The sequence below is a fragment of the Cervus elaphus genome, chromosome 4 (genome assembly GCF_910594005.1).
Source record: "Cervus elaphus chromosome 4, mCerEla1.1, whole genome shotgun sequence".
Taxonomy (NCBI): domain Eukaryota; kingdom Metazoa; phylum Chordata; class Mammalia; order Artiodactyla; family Cervidae; genus Cervus; species Cervus elaphus.
The window spans coordinates 64,984,533-64,997,202 of NC_057818.1; the positions used below are offsets into that span (position 1 = coordinate 64,984,533).

At 64.9% G+C, this 12,670-nt stretch overlaps 3 protein-coding genes across 9 annotated transcripts; all 3 read right to left on the reverse strand.

The window, feature by feature from the left end:
- Positions 1 to 1,519: 1,519 nt before the first annotated feature.
- Positions 1,520 to 5,209, reverse strand: CCDC106 (coiled-coil domain containing 106). Of its 4 annotated transcripts, none has more exons than XM_043900156.1 (6): positions 5,087 to 5,209; positions 4,343 to 4,409; positions 4,121 to 4,228; positions 3,856 to 4,032; positions 2,675 to 2,887; positions 1,520 to 2,306 (listed from the first exon to the last, which is right to left on the reverse strand). In XM_043900156.1, the coding sequence occupies exons 2-6, from the start codon at positions 4,362 to 4,364 to the stop codon at positions 1,990 to 1,992; spliced, it is 837 nt and encodes a 278-aa protein (XP_043756091.1). In that variant the 5' UTR covers positions 4,365 to 4,409; positions 5,087 to 5,209; the 3' UTR covers positions 1,520 to 1,989. The 4 variants fall into 4 exon arrangements, with proteins under 4 accessions (XP_043756091.1, XP_043756088.1, XP_043756090.1 ...); XM_043900153.1 differs by having other exon boundaries at positions 4,982 to 5,117; XM_043900155.1 differs by having other exon boundaries at positions 4,978 to 5,114.
- Positions 5,210 to 5,887: 678 nt separating this feature from the next.
- ZNF581 (zinc finger protein 581) lies at positions 5,888 to 8,377 on the reverse strand. Its single transcript, XM_043900158.1, has 2 exons — positions 8,165 to 8,377; positions 5,888 to 7,610 (listed from the first exon to the last, which is right to left on the reverse strand). The coding sequence occupies exon 2, from the start codon at positions 7,589 to 7,591 to the stop codon at positions 6,995 to 6,997; it is 597 nt and encodes a 198-aa protein (XP_043756093.1). The 5' UTR covers positions 7,592 to 7,610; positions 8,165 to 8,377; the 3' UTR covers positions 5,888 to 6,994.
- Positions 8,378 to 8,467: 90 nt separating this feature from the next.
- LOC122692523 (zinc finger protein 580) lies at positions 8,468 to 11,045 on the reverse strand. Of its 4 annotated transcripts, none has more exons than XM_043900149.1 (2): positions 10,453 to 11,045; positions 8,468 to 9,268 (listed from the first exon to the last, which is right to left on the reverse strand). In XM_043900149.1, exons 1-2 carry the CDS (start codon positions 10,859 to 10,861, stop codon positions 8,637 to 8,639), a joined length of 1,041 nt encoding a protein of 346 aa, XP_043756084.1. In that variant the 5' UTR covers positions 10,862 to 11,045; the 3' UTR covers positions 8,468 to 8,636. The 4 variants fall into 4 exon arrangements, with proteins under 4 accessions (XP_043756084.1, XP_043756085.1, XP_043756087.1 ...); XM_043900150.1 differs by having other exon boundaries at positions 8,468 to 9,167; positions 10,453 to 10,963; XM_043900152.1 differs by lacking the exon at positions 10,453 to 11,045 and adding an exon at positions 10,303 to 10,370 and having other exon boundaries at positions 8,468 to 9,167.
- Between the last annotated feature and the right edge of the window lie 1,625 nt (positions 11,046 to 12,670).

Sequence of the window (12,670 nt, forward strand, 5' to 3'; positions counted from 1 at the left end):
GCCGCCGGCGTTCCACCGCCTCCTACCTAATCAAGGCCTGGCTGCCCGCCCCGCCCCGCCCCGGCTCCGCCCCTCCCCGCCTGCGCGCCCGCGAGGTGCCCCTCCCCCCAGGGTCTGGCTCCGAAACGCGTCGGCTATTTCCGGACCGTAAAGGAAAGCGTCCGGAGCGGTGACTACGGCTGCTTCCGAAAACACCCGAAGTGAGGGTTTCACGGACTCTCCCAAGTTTTCGTAACTTTTCGGATATTAGCTCTTCCACGTTCGGATGTTTTCGGAGGTCCTCGCGTTCCTCTGCACCCAGCCCCCTCTAAGAATCCGGCTTCTTCGGAAAATTCAAACCGTCCCTTTCACTGCTTGCGCTGATTCTCCCCGCTCTTCTCCACCGGCCAGTCCGAGCGAATCGGCTACTTCTGACAGTCCTAACCGTCCCGGATTCGGCACTTTCCGAAGGTTTCCGGCGCTCGCCTTCGGACCCAGCCAAAGATCAAGCTATTTCCAAACTTCGGCTCCTTCCGGAGATTCCAGTGGCCCCCTCCTCCCCTCCCGGAGAACTTCGGCTCTTTCCGCCACCACTTCGGGAAGACCCCCCCCCCACTCACGAGTGACAGCTTCGGCTTTTTCCGTCAGGGCTTCGGCTCCTTCCGGCTCCGGGAACCGAAAAGGGAGGGAGGACGGAGGCGAGGTGGGTCAGGGGAGAGGAAACGGAGAAGGGAAGCGTCCCAGCTCTCGGCACCTGACTCTCCGGGTGGGGAAAGGAGAGGAAAAGAAGGGCCGGCCCTGCGAAGGGCCTAAGAAGGCTGCGCGAGACAAAAGCAGCCAGCGGGGTAAAGGGTGCGCGCGGCCGCTGCGGAGGTTGCCAGCGCGGCTTCGTGCGCCTGCGCAGGGTGAAAGGGGGGGGGGGCGAGATGGGCTTCTGCGCCTGCGTAAACGTCGGTCTGAGCCGAGGTTTCTCAGCTGCTCCAGAAGGACCCCCCCACCCCTGCTTCCAGATCCGTCAGCGCGCGTGCGCGAGTCTTCCCCTTTTCCCCCGGGGAGGGCACCGCATTCCCGACCGTTAGGCTAGGCCGCCCCCTCTACTAGTTGCCGTGGCAACCGCACAAGCGCGCTTGCCCCTCCCGCCGCGCAGGCTCCTCGAGCGACGCAGCGGATACTTCCGGGAGACGGATAATCTCGCGATACCGCCTCCTGGCGGAGTCCTCCGCTCGGAGGTTCCAGGCTGCCCCGGCCGGCCGCCTCCGCCGGAGGTCGTGGAGTCCCTCCTCCTGCCGTGGTGCCTCTGGTCCCAGTAGCCCAGCGGGTGGTGCTCTTGCACTTTCCGCGGAGCGCTGCCCCGCCCCCGAGTTCCCCAGGGCAGCGCTGCCACGCCTCCCACCCCTGCCTTTGCGGAGGCTAATTACACCCTGTCTCTCTGAGTTACTCGGCTCCCGCCTGACGGTCCGCGCTCCCGAATCCTCCAGAGCCCCCGTCACCGTCCCCGCTGCACCGGCCACCCCCTGCCCAGAAAAAGGCCGGGGCCTGGTTTATTCCAAATTTTATCATCTTTTTAATTTAAATTCTCTTAATAGCTCTGTCTCACGTGAACTCGGGCGGGGCTGGGGTGCGGGCGGGGTGTGTACAGTGGCCTCGCCCCGCAGGGTCCCGCAGTCTTCCCAGGAGGGAGGGCCCAGCGAGGGCAAGACGGTGCCGCTTAGGTGCGGGGGTGCCAGTGGTCAGGGAAGACAGAACCGGGCCCTGGATGGTGGTCCTCTTGGAAGCGTGACTAAGCGAGGACCGCCCCCAACCCAGGGAAGGCGGAGGGCAGGGTGGACGCTAGGGCTGTGAGAGGCCCAGGGGACAGGCCTATGTACAGGGGGCCTTGGGAGGGGGTGGCGGTCCGCGCGGAAACGAGCCGCCCTCGTGGGGGCCCACCACTCGTGCACACGCCGGCCCCGCACGCCGGGCAAGGGAAGCAGGGGCCGGAGGGCGGGCGCCGGGCCGGGTGGGGTAGGATCACCGCTTGAAGCGGTATGTGATGGGAAGCAGCAGCTTGCTCTTCTTGAGGGCCTGCACCTTCTTGAGGGTCTCCTCGTCCAGGGCCAGGAAGCAGCGGCGCGAGTACTCAAGCAGGCGCTCCTTGGAGGGGTCAAACTCGCCCACCTCGGCCAGCTTCTCCGGGGCCACGATGAGCAGCTCCGCGATGGGCGTGGTCAGTGCCACCGTGTTGCGGTCTACTCGGTGGTGTTCGAAAGCCCGCGACATGCTCTTCAGCTTCTGGAAGGTGCCCAGGATCTTCTTGTAGCGGCAGAGCACCCCGTCTGCGTCCTTCACTGCAAGCCGAGGACAGGGGAGAGTGTTGGGGGTACAGAGACGGCGGGGGGGGGGGGGGAGTGTTGAGGGAGAAAGGGGAAGCAGGAAGACCAGGAGGCTAGCTGTGAGTTACAGAAGGTGGGAGAAGGGGAGACGGGCAGGCCTGGGGAGGGCCCCAGCGCGGGGAAGGGCTGCATTCCTCCCAGTCCTCCTGGGCCATCGCTGCCTACCCCGGAACCCTAGGCTCTGGAGAGGCAGCTGCGAGGGTGGGCCATAAACCAGGACCACCCACGGAGGCCCGGACAGTCAGCCAGGTCTGATCGCAGATGGGGGCGACGGGGAGAGGGGAGCTCACACAGGCCCCCAGCCCCGCGCTTCCCCAACTCACCCCGCTGCCTCTCCCGGGCCTTGGGCTTGCCGAAGCGCCGCCGGCCTGGGTCTCCTTTCTGCCTCTGCCTCTTTCTCTCCACGGTGCTGCCTTCTTCAGATGCCCCGCTGAGCGAGGAGGCGGCCGACTCGGGGTCTGAGGCCTCGCCCCCGGTCCCCCCTCGGCCGTCCCCCTCGGCCCGCCGAGGCCCTGGCTTCCCCCGGCAGTGGTCGTCTGGAGAGAGGCGGGAAGACACGCACACGCATGAACTGCGGGAACAGGACAGCGAGGTGGTGGGCGGCAGGTCACAGAGCCCCGGGAAAGGGGGTCCCCCAGGAGGAAGTGCAGCACAGACGCCCAGCTGAACACAGTAAACTAGGCCGGGATTTGGGGGTCCTGGGTGGAGCGTGGCCTGAGGCTACTCAGATTTGGTGCAAGAGGTCTGGGGGAGGGGCCCAGTGGACCAGGCCAGTACCGCGGGGACCTCAGGAGAGTGTGATTTTGTGGGGTTCTCACAGTGGAGTTTTCTGGGGACCCAGTGAGGCCTCCAGAAGAGTGGAGGCAGGCAAGGCCTCGGTGGGGGTGTGGGGTTCAAACACCAAGACAAATAGTCTCTGGGTCTAGTCCCTTGGGAAGGGCAGGCCCCCGCCCTCACCCAGACTGGCAAGCTGCCCAGCTTCTGATGCATGCCCTCCTTCCAACAGCAGGTTCAGAGCCCGCTGCTGGTTTTCCCACGAAGAAAGTCCAGGGGCCCCTGCCCCTGACCATCCTGTGTGGGTTTCCCCATGCAACCCAGGCTAGAGGTGGCGCCAGAGCACAGGGGTCCCCAGTGAGGTAGGTGTTGAGAAAAACCGCAGGGCACTCGCCCTGACTCTCAGATGACTTCCCAGAGAGGGAAGTGGAAGCTTTCAAGGGAGCCAGCCAGGGGTTGACCATCAGCGGGGGAAAGAAGAGGCTGGATCCTCCAGGCCACTGCTAAAAATGCGGTCCAGGAAAGCCCCCGTGGGTAGGGGTCGGGGCAGTGCTCAGGACCCAGACAAGCAGGCCACAGTCCTGCCCATTAGCAGAATGACTCAGGCAGGAAGGAGGCTGGGCTTGGAGCCCACGGAGAGCCACCAAAAGAGAAGCGTGAATGTGAAGGCACGGTGTCCCTGAAGAGGGTGGAGCGGGGTGCCCTGGTTAGGGGCGGGGGACACCCTCACCTGTGTCCAGTCGCGCAGAGGAAATGAACTTGTCCAGCTGGCACCGCAGGAAGTCCCGCTCCTCCTCCAGGTCCTCAATGCGCTTCTGCAGCCAGGAGTTCCTCTCCAGGGCCAGGTGCAGCTGGGCCCGGACGCCATTCATCAGGGCCGCTGTCGGGGAAGCAGCCTCCGCCGGCTCTAGGGGCGGTTGGCCCTGGTCACACCCCAGGCCTCAAGGACCCCGGCTGGTCCCCCACGGGACTCAGTCCCCCACCGGTCCACTCACCCTCGAAGTTCCCCCGAGAGGGGCTCAGGCTGTAAAAGATCTGTGGGTCCAGGTGGGGCGTCTCATCGAACGGGATGGAAATCTCCAAGGCCTCGCTGTCCTTCTTCACTGGAGGAGAGAGGCTAGGCTCACCCAAAGGAGGTCCCGGGGCCTCGGACCAGCCCCCGGCCAGGGAGGAAAGCGCAGGGGCTGGGGTGGGTTGAGCAGGGGCCGGTTCCTCACCTGGCCTCCTCCGGCTGTTCATGGTGCGGCCTTCTGCAGACCCCGGCAGCTGAGCGCCTCAGGGCCACTGGACAAAAGGGGCAGCCACAGATGGAGGAACACAGATGGGCTTCTGGGGGACATTCCGGGGGACCTGGGGCGCTCGACGTGGGGAGGGCTGCTTGAGGGCCGGGACTCGTGGGTCTGACCGAGGCGGGTCTGACTTAGGACACCTGGGGTTGCAAACTCCTAGGCTCTAGGGAGTTGGGGGCTGGAAGAAGGAGGACCCGTGGGGTCGACGGAGCACGGTTCTCCTGGCCGAAGTAGGCCGACGGGGTCTCGACGCAGGTCACCGGCCTGGGAGAGAGTGCCCCAACTTCCAGGCGCAGGGTGGGGATCCCAGCCACGGTTGGACCTCCCCGCCCACGGGTAACCCCCGGGCTCGTGCGGGCGAGCACCGGCCTGTCGCCCGCGGGGGACTGGGGGCGCGGGGGAAGGTCATGCGTGGGGATGCGCCGCCCCCACCCTTTGTCCCGCGGGCGGGAGGGCCGGCGGCTGCGAGTGGTCCCCGCGGGGGATGCGCCTGGCCGCAGGGGCGGACGCAGCCACCACCCTCCCAGTGCCCGGGGCTGGGCTGGCCAGGGCCCTCCGCTCACCCACCCGCGCGCGGAATCCGGCCCGGGGACCGACGGCGTCGGCGCACATGCCCGGCGCCGGGGAGCGTCTGCAAAGAGTGACGGGGAGCGAAAGGAAGCGACCACCCACCCGCGGGCGGGGCGGAGGCGGTGGTGAGTCTCGGAGACAGGCGATGGGGAGGGCAGGCAGCCGGGGCCGCCTGGTGGGCAGGTGGCGTGCCTCGTCCCGGGTCCCCGGTGAGCTGGCCGTTTGCGGCGGAGACCCGGGTCGCACTTGCGCGATGGCCCCTTGCAGTACTCCCCCGCCCTCGGCGAAGCGTAGTCAGGGAACGTCACGAAATTCCCAATTCCTGGAGAGCTGGCGGCGCCCGGGGTCATTCGGGTGGGTGAGGAGGCGCCGGGTCGGGTTTGGGAGACGTAGAGAACAGTGGGGAAAGTTGAGGATCCCCTTAAGAGAGGTGCTGGGAACTGGCCGGGGTGGACCCCCGCGACCCGCTCCTCCATCTCCCATGGGCTGAGCATCCCGGGCCGCAGAGTAGTGAGTTACCCCTCCCTTAAAATAAAGGCCTAAAAACCAGTCCCCGTCCTGGTGTTATTAATAGCTGGCTTTGCAACTTTCGGAGCTGGATCCCAGTCCTGGCCGCTCCTTCGCAGCCTCGGTTTTCTCACCTGTAAAGTGGGGCGATTATAATCCCTTCTAGGTCTGTTGTGGGGATAGAATGATACGACACAGACAGAACGCTCAGCCCAGCGCCCAGCCGGGGCCAGAGCTCAAGCTCAGGGCCCTGTGAGTGTTATCTGGAGTCAGATTATGGAACGCTCCCTCTCTGGGGAGTAGAGACAGCTGGTTTGCTCCTCCACCCAACAAGAGGTCGGAAGACGAGATGAGGCCCCGCACAGTGCCTGACACAGCTCTGACACGCAAAGAAAATTCAGTGAGAGAGCAGGTGTTTATTCGGCTTTTGCCCCAGCGCCACCTGCCTCTCCTCCCTCTCTCCGGTAGCTTCTGTGCTCCGAAATTCCTACCGGCCCTTAAGAGAGCAGTGCTTTTTACCCCTGCAGCTGGAAAGTCAACAGTCTTGGCCACGAGCCCCTCCTATTCACTTCACTACGGGGGTCAAAACGTGCAGGGGGAGGCACCTACCCTAGTTCGGTGTCTTTCAAACTACATATTCATGCACAGAAAATTTAATATGGTAGAATGAAATCGGTAATTAGTCTAAAAAATGAAGTAGATGGAAAAAAACATGAGGCCTGCACACAGCAGAAGTAACTATTGTTAAACCTTTGTTTTGCATGTATTTTGTGTATCTGTATACCGGGTTGCCATATAAAATGTGTTTCTTACAATGGGTCGTGGTTTTTAGAGAGTGAAGATTAAAAACACTGCCTCAATGACACAGGTGGTCAGGAGCCAAGCTCGGATGAACCCCAGGGCAGGCCAACCTTCCCATTCCCCAGCCAGGTGGGCCAGGCACTTGCCAAGTCTCCCTGCCAGGCAGTGGGCAGAGGCAGTCTCCCAGAACCGACCTCACGTGCTCAAAGTGGGAACACGTGTTTATTGAGTGAGTGTCCAGTCTCCACCTCTGGCTGGAGAGTGGGAGGCAAGTGTGGGGCCCTTTCCCCCAGCACCGCACATTGTGGGGGCGGGGGGGAGGTGGGTCTCAGGAAGGCAGTGCAGATTCCTGGTGGCCCCCAGGCACAGTTTTCAGGCCCGAGAACGGTAACACACAGCACTCTTGCCCCGACCCGGCCCAACCCCAGCAGTCAGCGCTCAATCGTGGAATCGCTGGTGTCTCTGAGGTTAGAGGGTTCCATTCAGGAAACGTGCGGGTCTTGTTCCCATCTTATCTCCCAAACACCCGGAGATGACTGCAGGGCTTCTCCTTAAGGCCGGGGTCGGCCTCCCCGCGGAGGTGGGTCTGTGTTTGTGTCCAGGGCTCCCTGGTGCTCGCCGGCTGTCTGGGGACGACAGGCGCCCATGTGCACACAGCCTCCCCCGCGAATCCCGCGGTACCTGGGGGGCCCGCAGCCTGGCTCAGGGGTGCTTCCACCGCGTGTGCTTCTGCAGTGTGCTCTGCTCCATGAACCGGCGCGGGCAATGCGGGCACTGGTAGGGGCGCTCCCCGGAGTGGACCCGGCTGTGCTGGGCCAACTCGCCCGCCTCTCGGAAGCGGCGAGGGCACAGCGGGCAGCCGTGGGGCCGCCCGCCGCCTGCCCGGTGAATGGAGTGGTGGCGCGCCAGATGGCTGGCCCGCTTGAATGCCTTCCCGCAGGTGTCGCACTCAAAGGGCTTCACCTCCGAGTGGGTGATGCTGTGTCGCTGCAGGTAGGACATGTACTCGAAGACCCGGGAGCACACGGGGCAGCTGTAGCATTTTTTCTGGGCCGACGCCCCATCGGGCCCGGTCTCCCTCTGCGACTCCTCGTCCACCAGTACGGTGTACGGGACGCCCTGGGTGTCTATGAGCAGGTAGTGGTTGGGCCTGGAAGGAGAGGACGAGGTCTGGGGACATCCTGTGGAGCAGGAAGGTCCGGGCTCTGGGGACCCGCCCGTCCGAGGGGGAGGGGCCTGCATGGCCTCAGCGGAGGGAAACGCCAGGGGCCGGGGGCCGGGGGCCGGCAGCACCAGCATCCGGATGGGTGGCTGAGGCCTGGGGGGTGGGAGACAGGACGAGGAGGTCACGCGGAGGCGGGAAGCTCGGCCCCACGGGCTCCGTCCTTCCCGCTCTGCGTTCCCTGCTCCGGACCGCTGCATCTTCTGCAGCGCTACCCTGACTCCGTGACCCTGAGGCTCCCAGGCGCCCCCTCCTCGAGACACCTCTCCCTTCGTTCCCACCGCCGACCGCAGGCGCGGGGTCTCTTTGTAGCTGTCTGCCCTCCTCAGCTCACAAGTCGCCCGCAGGCCCCACCCATCAGGCCGCTGACCCGGCCGTGGGGGTCAATGCCCGCTCCGGGCGCCCCCTCGGCCTGCTCCCGGGCCCTCTCGGGTGGGCGGCCGCGTCGGGAGCCCTGTGCGCCCGGCCCCCTGCGCGTTCCGTGCGGGGCACGCCCACCCGCCCCCACTCCCGGCGGCGTGCCCCTGCTCCGCAGGCCTCCGCCCCGGCCCCGGCCTCTCTGCCCCGCCCCGCGCTCGGGGCCTCGCACGCCCGGCCCCGCCCCGCGCCGCGGCCCGCTCCGGCTCCCGCCCGCCTCCCGGCCCCCGTACCCGGTGCAGCAGCCTCTCGGGTCCGGGCGGCTCCTGATCGGCCCCGGGTTCCCCGCGAGGGTGCAGGCGGCGGCGGGCCGGGGGCGTTCGGCGCGTCCCTCGGGAGCTAGCGGCGCAGAGGAGGGGCGGAGAGGACCGGGGGACGGAGGAGAGGGTCCAGGGCAGGACGGTGGGGGCGGGGCGCACGGGCCGCCGGGAAACGGCTCCGGCCGGAAACGCGCGCCGGGACGGCGGTTCCCACGTGCTCACGGTCCGGCGTCACCACCCGCGCCCGCCCCAGCCCCGCAAATAAGAGCCCTGAAGTGAAGTGCGGAATGTTTATTGAGAGAGGGTGAGGGTGGCAGGTGCGAGGGGAGACACGGAAGCGAACCGGGCCGCTGCCGCGGTCTGTGGTCGACCCTCCCGCGCAGACGGCAGGCGCTCACCACCCGGGAGCTGCACGCGGGGCGCCGGGCCGGGGCCGCCCGCCGGCTCAGTGCAGCCGCACGTGCTGCGCCAGCTCCGCGGCGTCCTGGAAGCGACGCGGGCAGAGCGGGCAGGCGTGCGGCGGGCCAGCGCGGGCGCGGTGCGTGGCACGGTGCCTCGACAGGTGGCTGGAGCGCTTGAAGGCCTTGCCGCAGGCGCCGCACGTGAAGGGCTTGAGGTCCGAGTGCGACACGCGGTGGCTCTGCAGCCGCAGGGGGCTGGCGAAGACGCGGGCGCACTCGGGGCAGCTGTAGCCCTTGCGCGGCCCGGGCTCTCCGGGAGGCGCCTCGCGCGGGGCCGGGCCGCGCGGCTCCTCCTCCAGCGGCGCCGTGTACGTGTAGGGAACCCCGTTGGCGTCGATGAGCAGGTGGCGGCCCAGCCGCGGGGGCCGGGGCCCCGCCGCCGAGGACGCAGTGGACGTAGGGCCCTCCGCCGGGGGGAAAGGGGGCGCCTTGGGGGGCGGCGGGTCCATGGCCTCGGGAGAGGAGGCCCGAGGGTGGGGGGGCCGCGGCGGCAGCAGCAGCATCCGGAGCGGCAGCTGGGAGCGGCGGAGGGGAGACAGGTCAACACGGCCGCTGCCCGGGGACAGTGTCCCCGTCGTCTCAGCGCTCGCGGCCCTCTGTCCCACTGACCTCCTACCTGACGGGAAAGAAGGCTCCCTCCAGGCCGGGTCGCTCGGCCCGCACGAGGCAGCCTCAACGGCTTCTCTGGCTAAGTTCAGCAGCTCAGAGACCCCACCTGCCTTTCCTCGCGAGTCGTCCTCTCCTCCCCCAGGGGGGCCTGAGGACATCACCCGGCCTCTTCCATCCTCCTCCTCTTCTTCCTCCTGCTTCCCTCCTCCCTCACTCCTCGACAGCCAATCAAACCCCAAGCCTATTTCGTCCTTTACATCTTCATGGTTTCTTCCAAGTCTAGCCAGGATTCTTGCCCCCAGAATTTCCCTAACGGGTCGCTTCCTCGGCCGCAACTTAGGTTGCATCCTCTTCCCACGCCCCACCCCCGACCCAGGACCACCGCAGCGGCCTCTCCTTGGCCTCCAGACTCTCCTAGACCTCCATGCCCACTAGTTCCCTGGAAGGCCTCTCAAACCGGGATACGTCTGTGGCTGCTCTTAATTTCCTCCCGAGGTACGTCCCCAGAGCCCCACTAATTCAGCTCCCCACTTTTCCACCCGGGGCTCCTCTAACCTGTTCCTACACTTGGCACCTTAAGGATTCAACATACTCTTCCATTACCTAGGGGCTTCCCTGCTGGCTCAGTCTGTAAAGAATCCGCCTGCTAGGTGGGGGGCCTGGGTTCGATCCCTGGGGTGGGAAGATCCCCTGGAGGAGGAAACGGCTACCCACTCCGGTATTCTGGCCTGCAGAATCCTATGGACAGCGGAGCCTGGCGGGCTACAGTCCCTGAGGTCGCATAGAGTCGGAGACGACTCAGCGACTTTCACTCCATCACCTAACCTCCGAATTTAAGGTACGCATCGCTAGGATGCCACCCTGCTATGCAGGCGTCGGCTTGTGAACTTTCACACCTGCTACATCCCCACTTCCCCCGGTCCAGGGGTCCTTCTCTGGCCCGGCCCCTACGCATAGGCCGCTGACATCGTTCCGACCCTCTCCATAGCTGCCGGGGCCCGGAGCCCCCTTCCGCGGGATGCAGCACCTTTATTCCCCTACCCCTCTCCGCGCTGTGCCCTGCTCAGCGCCGCCGCCCCGCTCAGCTTCCCGCGCTGCCCCTGCCCCTCGGTCCCCGCCGTGGCCGGCCCCACCCCCACCCCGGTTACCACCGGCCCGGCCCGGCTCCTCCCTCCATCCCGGCCCCTGTACCCGGTGCAGCGGCCTCTCGGGTCCGGAGGAGCGGGCCGAGGTCCCGTACGGCCCGGGCTTCCCCTCGCGAGGGCCGGCGGCGGCGGGGCCGAGGCTTCGGGGAGCTCCGGGCCGGCGGCGCCGGGGACGCGGGCGCGGGGGGCGCGGGCGCGGGGCGCGAGGGGCGGCGGCGTCCCTGGGAAACGGCGCCGGCCGGAAGCGCGCGCCGCAGCGAAGGTTCCGCTGCTGTTGAGCTTCTGGGGGTCGGGAGCGGCGAAGGGGCCAGGGCGCGGGAACCGCAGCGACTGCCCGCTCCCCTCCCGCCCGCGCCGGGAGCTGCTCGGGGCCTGGGACCGAGGTCGGAGGGTAGACGAGGGTGGGCGGGGCTGCGTCCGCCGAAGCCCCGCCCAAGCGGGGGCGCCCAGGCCATACCCTCGCCCCGGCCATCCCGCCTGCGTCCGCTGCCCCGCGAGGCCGAGGGCTGGAGGACCGACGTTTCTGCCCGCGGGGCTGGTGCAGGTCCCAGGTCCAGAGGCCAGGCTGGGCGCCGACGTGTCCCCGCTGGGATCCGCCCGCCCGCAAAACGGGGAAACCGAGGCCCAGAGAGGCCCAAAGCCTGCCAGATGGGGAGGGGTGGGCTTCTCATGGGGGGCGGGGGGCGAGGACCAGGGAGGACCAGAGTCCCCAGATGGGGAGATAGGGGGTGAGCTTCTCATGGGGAGGGGGGCGAGGACCAGAGTCCCCAGATGGGGAGGGATGGGGCATCTCATGACGGGCGGCGGCGTGGACCGAGGACCGGAGGGTGGCAGGGCAGCCAGGCCAACCGGCAACCTAGAACGGGGGTCGGCGCCGGGCCGCCAGGTGGCCGCAGCAGTGCAAGGCGGGCGCAGGCGGAGCACTTGAGGAGTTGGAACCCGGAGGGCAACGCCGGGAGCCGCTCGCAAGGCCGCACTCCGCGCGTCCGCAGCTCGACCTTTGGCTGCGCGGTGATCCGGGAGCGAACGCCGGGCGCAGCCGGGGGTACATAGCGTAGAGAACCGGCGTTAAGTTCGCGCCCCGGCCAAAGACCCGGGTTGGGCCAGAGCTGCCTCTGAGAGAACTGCGAACAAGAACTTTGTGCAATGATGGAAAAATCCTCCGACCTGCGCTCTGTGCAGGGGAACTGCCGCTAGCCACCGGGGACTGTTGCATATCTGAAAGGTGGCTCGTGGTTAAGGACCTGACTTTTAAACGTTTCTTTCTCTTCTTTAAATAGACAGGTGGCTAGTGGCTGCCCACCTTGCGGTACAGCTCCTGAACCACACTCAGCCAGTTGTAAACTGGAGACCCGCGAGCCACAGAGGGTTCAGTTATATTTGGTTTGGATCGCAAGATATGTTTTACTGGGCAATAATCTAAATGCCAGAAAATGCACACACAAATCCCCAGGAATAGAAAAAAATCTCTAGGTGGGGCAACAGTAAGCTGGAACTGAGAAAACATTCTTCAGAAAACTTTCAAGAAACCTGCAAGTGCCCAAACAATTGTGGTATCAGGCTAAATTGAAGATCTTCCCCTGCATCCGTGTTTAAAATAGAGGAGACATGGAAGCAGCCTAAACATGCATCAACAAATGAATGGATAAAGATGTCATGCATAGATACAACGAACTATTACTCCACCATCAAAAAGAACAAAATAATGTCTTTTGCAGCAATATGGATGGCTTTAGAGATTGTCATAGATGTCATTGTCTGACCATTCTCTGAGTGGTCAGAGAAGCAGAAACATTGTATGACATCCCTTATATGCAGAATCTTAAAAGATATGATACAGATGAACTTTCGTACAAGACAGAGGCAGACTCACAGGGACTTTCCTGGTGGTCCAGTGACTAAGACTCCCAATGCAGAGTTCAATCCCTGGTCAGGGAACTAGATCCTACATGCCACAATTAAAACTCAATGCAACTCCCCAAAAAAGAAAATAAACAGACTCACCAACTTAAGAGAAGGCACTTATGGTTCTGGAGGTGGAAGAGGATGGGGAGGGAAGGACAGAGTTTAGGATGGACATGTTCACACTGCTGTATTTCAAATGGATAACCAACAAGGGCCTACTGTATAACATCACTATATCTTAAGTGATCTGGAGAATAACTTTGGTGTTTGTCTTAATTTTTTCAATAAAAGTTTTATTAGAAAAACAAAGATCCTCCAGAATTACACAGTCCTGAAGGGCAGCCACTGGACACACATGG

What these genes read in the sequence shown, in the direction of transcription:
- CCDC106 (XM_043900156.1), bottom strand. Translation starts at nt 4,364, where the DNA reads ATGAACAGCCGGAGGAGGCCAG. An exon ending in CTCTCGGGGGAACTTCGAGG is followed by an intron (nt 4,033 to 4,120) that starts GTGAGTGGACCG and finishes AACCGCCCCTAG; the next exon opens with AGCCGGCGGAGGCTGCTTCC. An exon ending in CTCTGCGCGACTGGACACAG is followed by an intron (nt 2,888 to 3,855) that starts GTGAGGGTGTCC and finishes GCCTCTCTCCAG; the next exon opens with ACGACCACTGCCGGGGGAAG.
- ZNF581 (XM_043900158.1), bottom strand. Translation starts at nt 7,591, where the DNA reads ATGCTGGTGCTGCCGGCCCCCGGCCCCCGGCCCCTGGCGTTTCCCTCC.
- LOC122692523 (XM_043900149.1), bottom strand. Translation starts at nt 10,861, where the DNA reads ATGGCCTGGGCGCCCCCGCTTGGGCGGGGCTTCGGCGGACGCAGCCCC. An exon ending in CCGAGAGGCCGCTGCACCGG is followed by an intron (nt 9,269 to 10,452) that starts GTACAGGGGCCG and finishes CTTTCCCGTCAG; the next exon opens with GTAGGAGGTCAGTGGGACAG.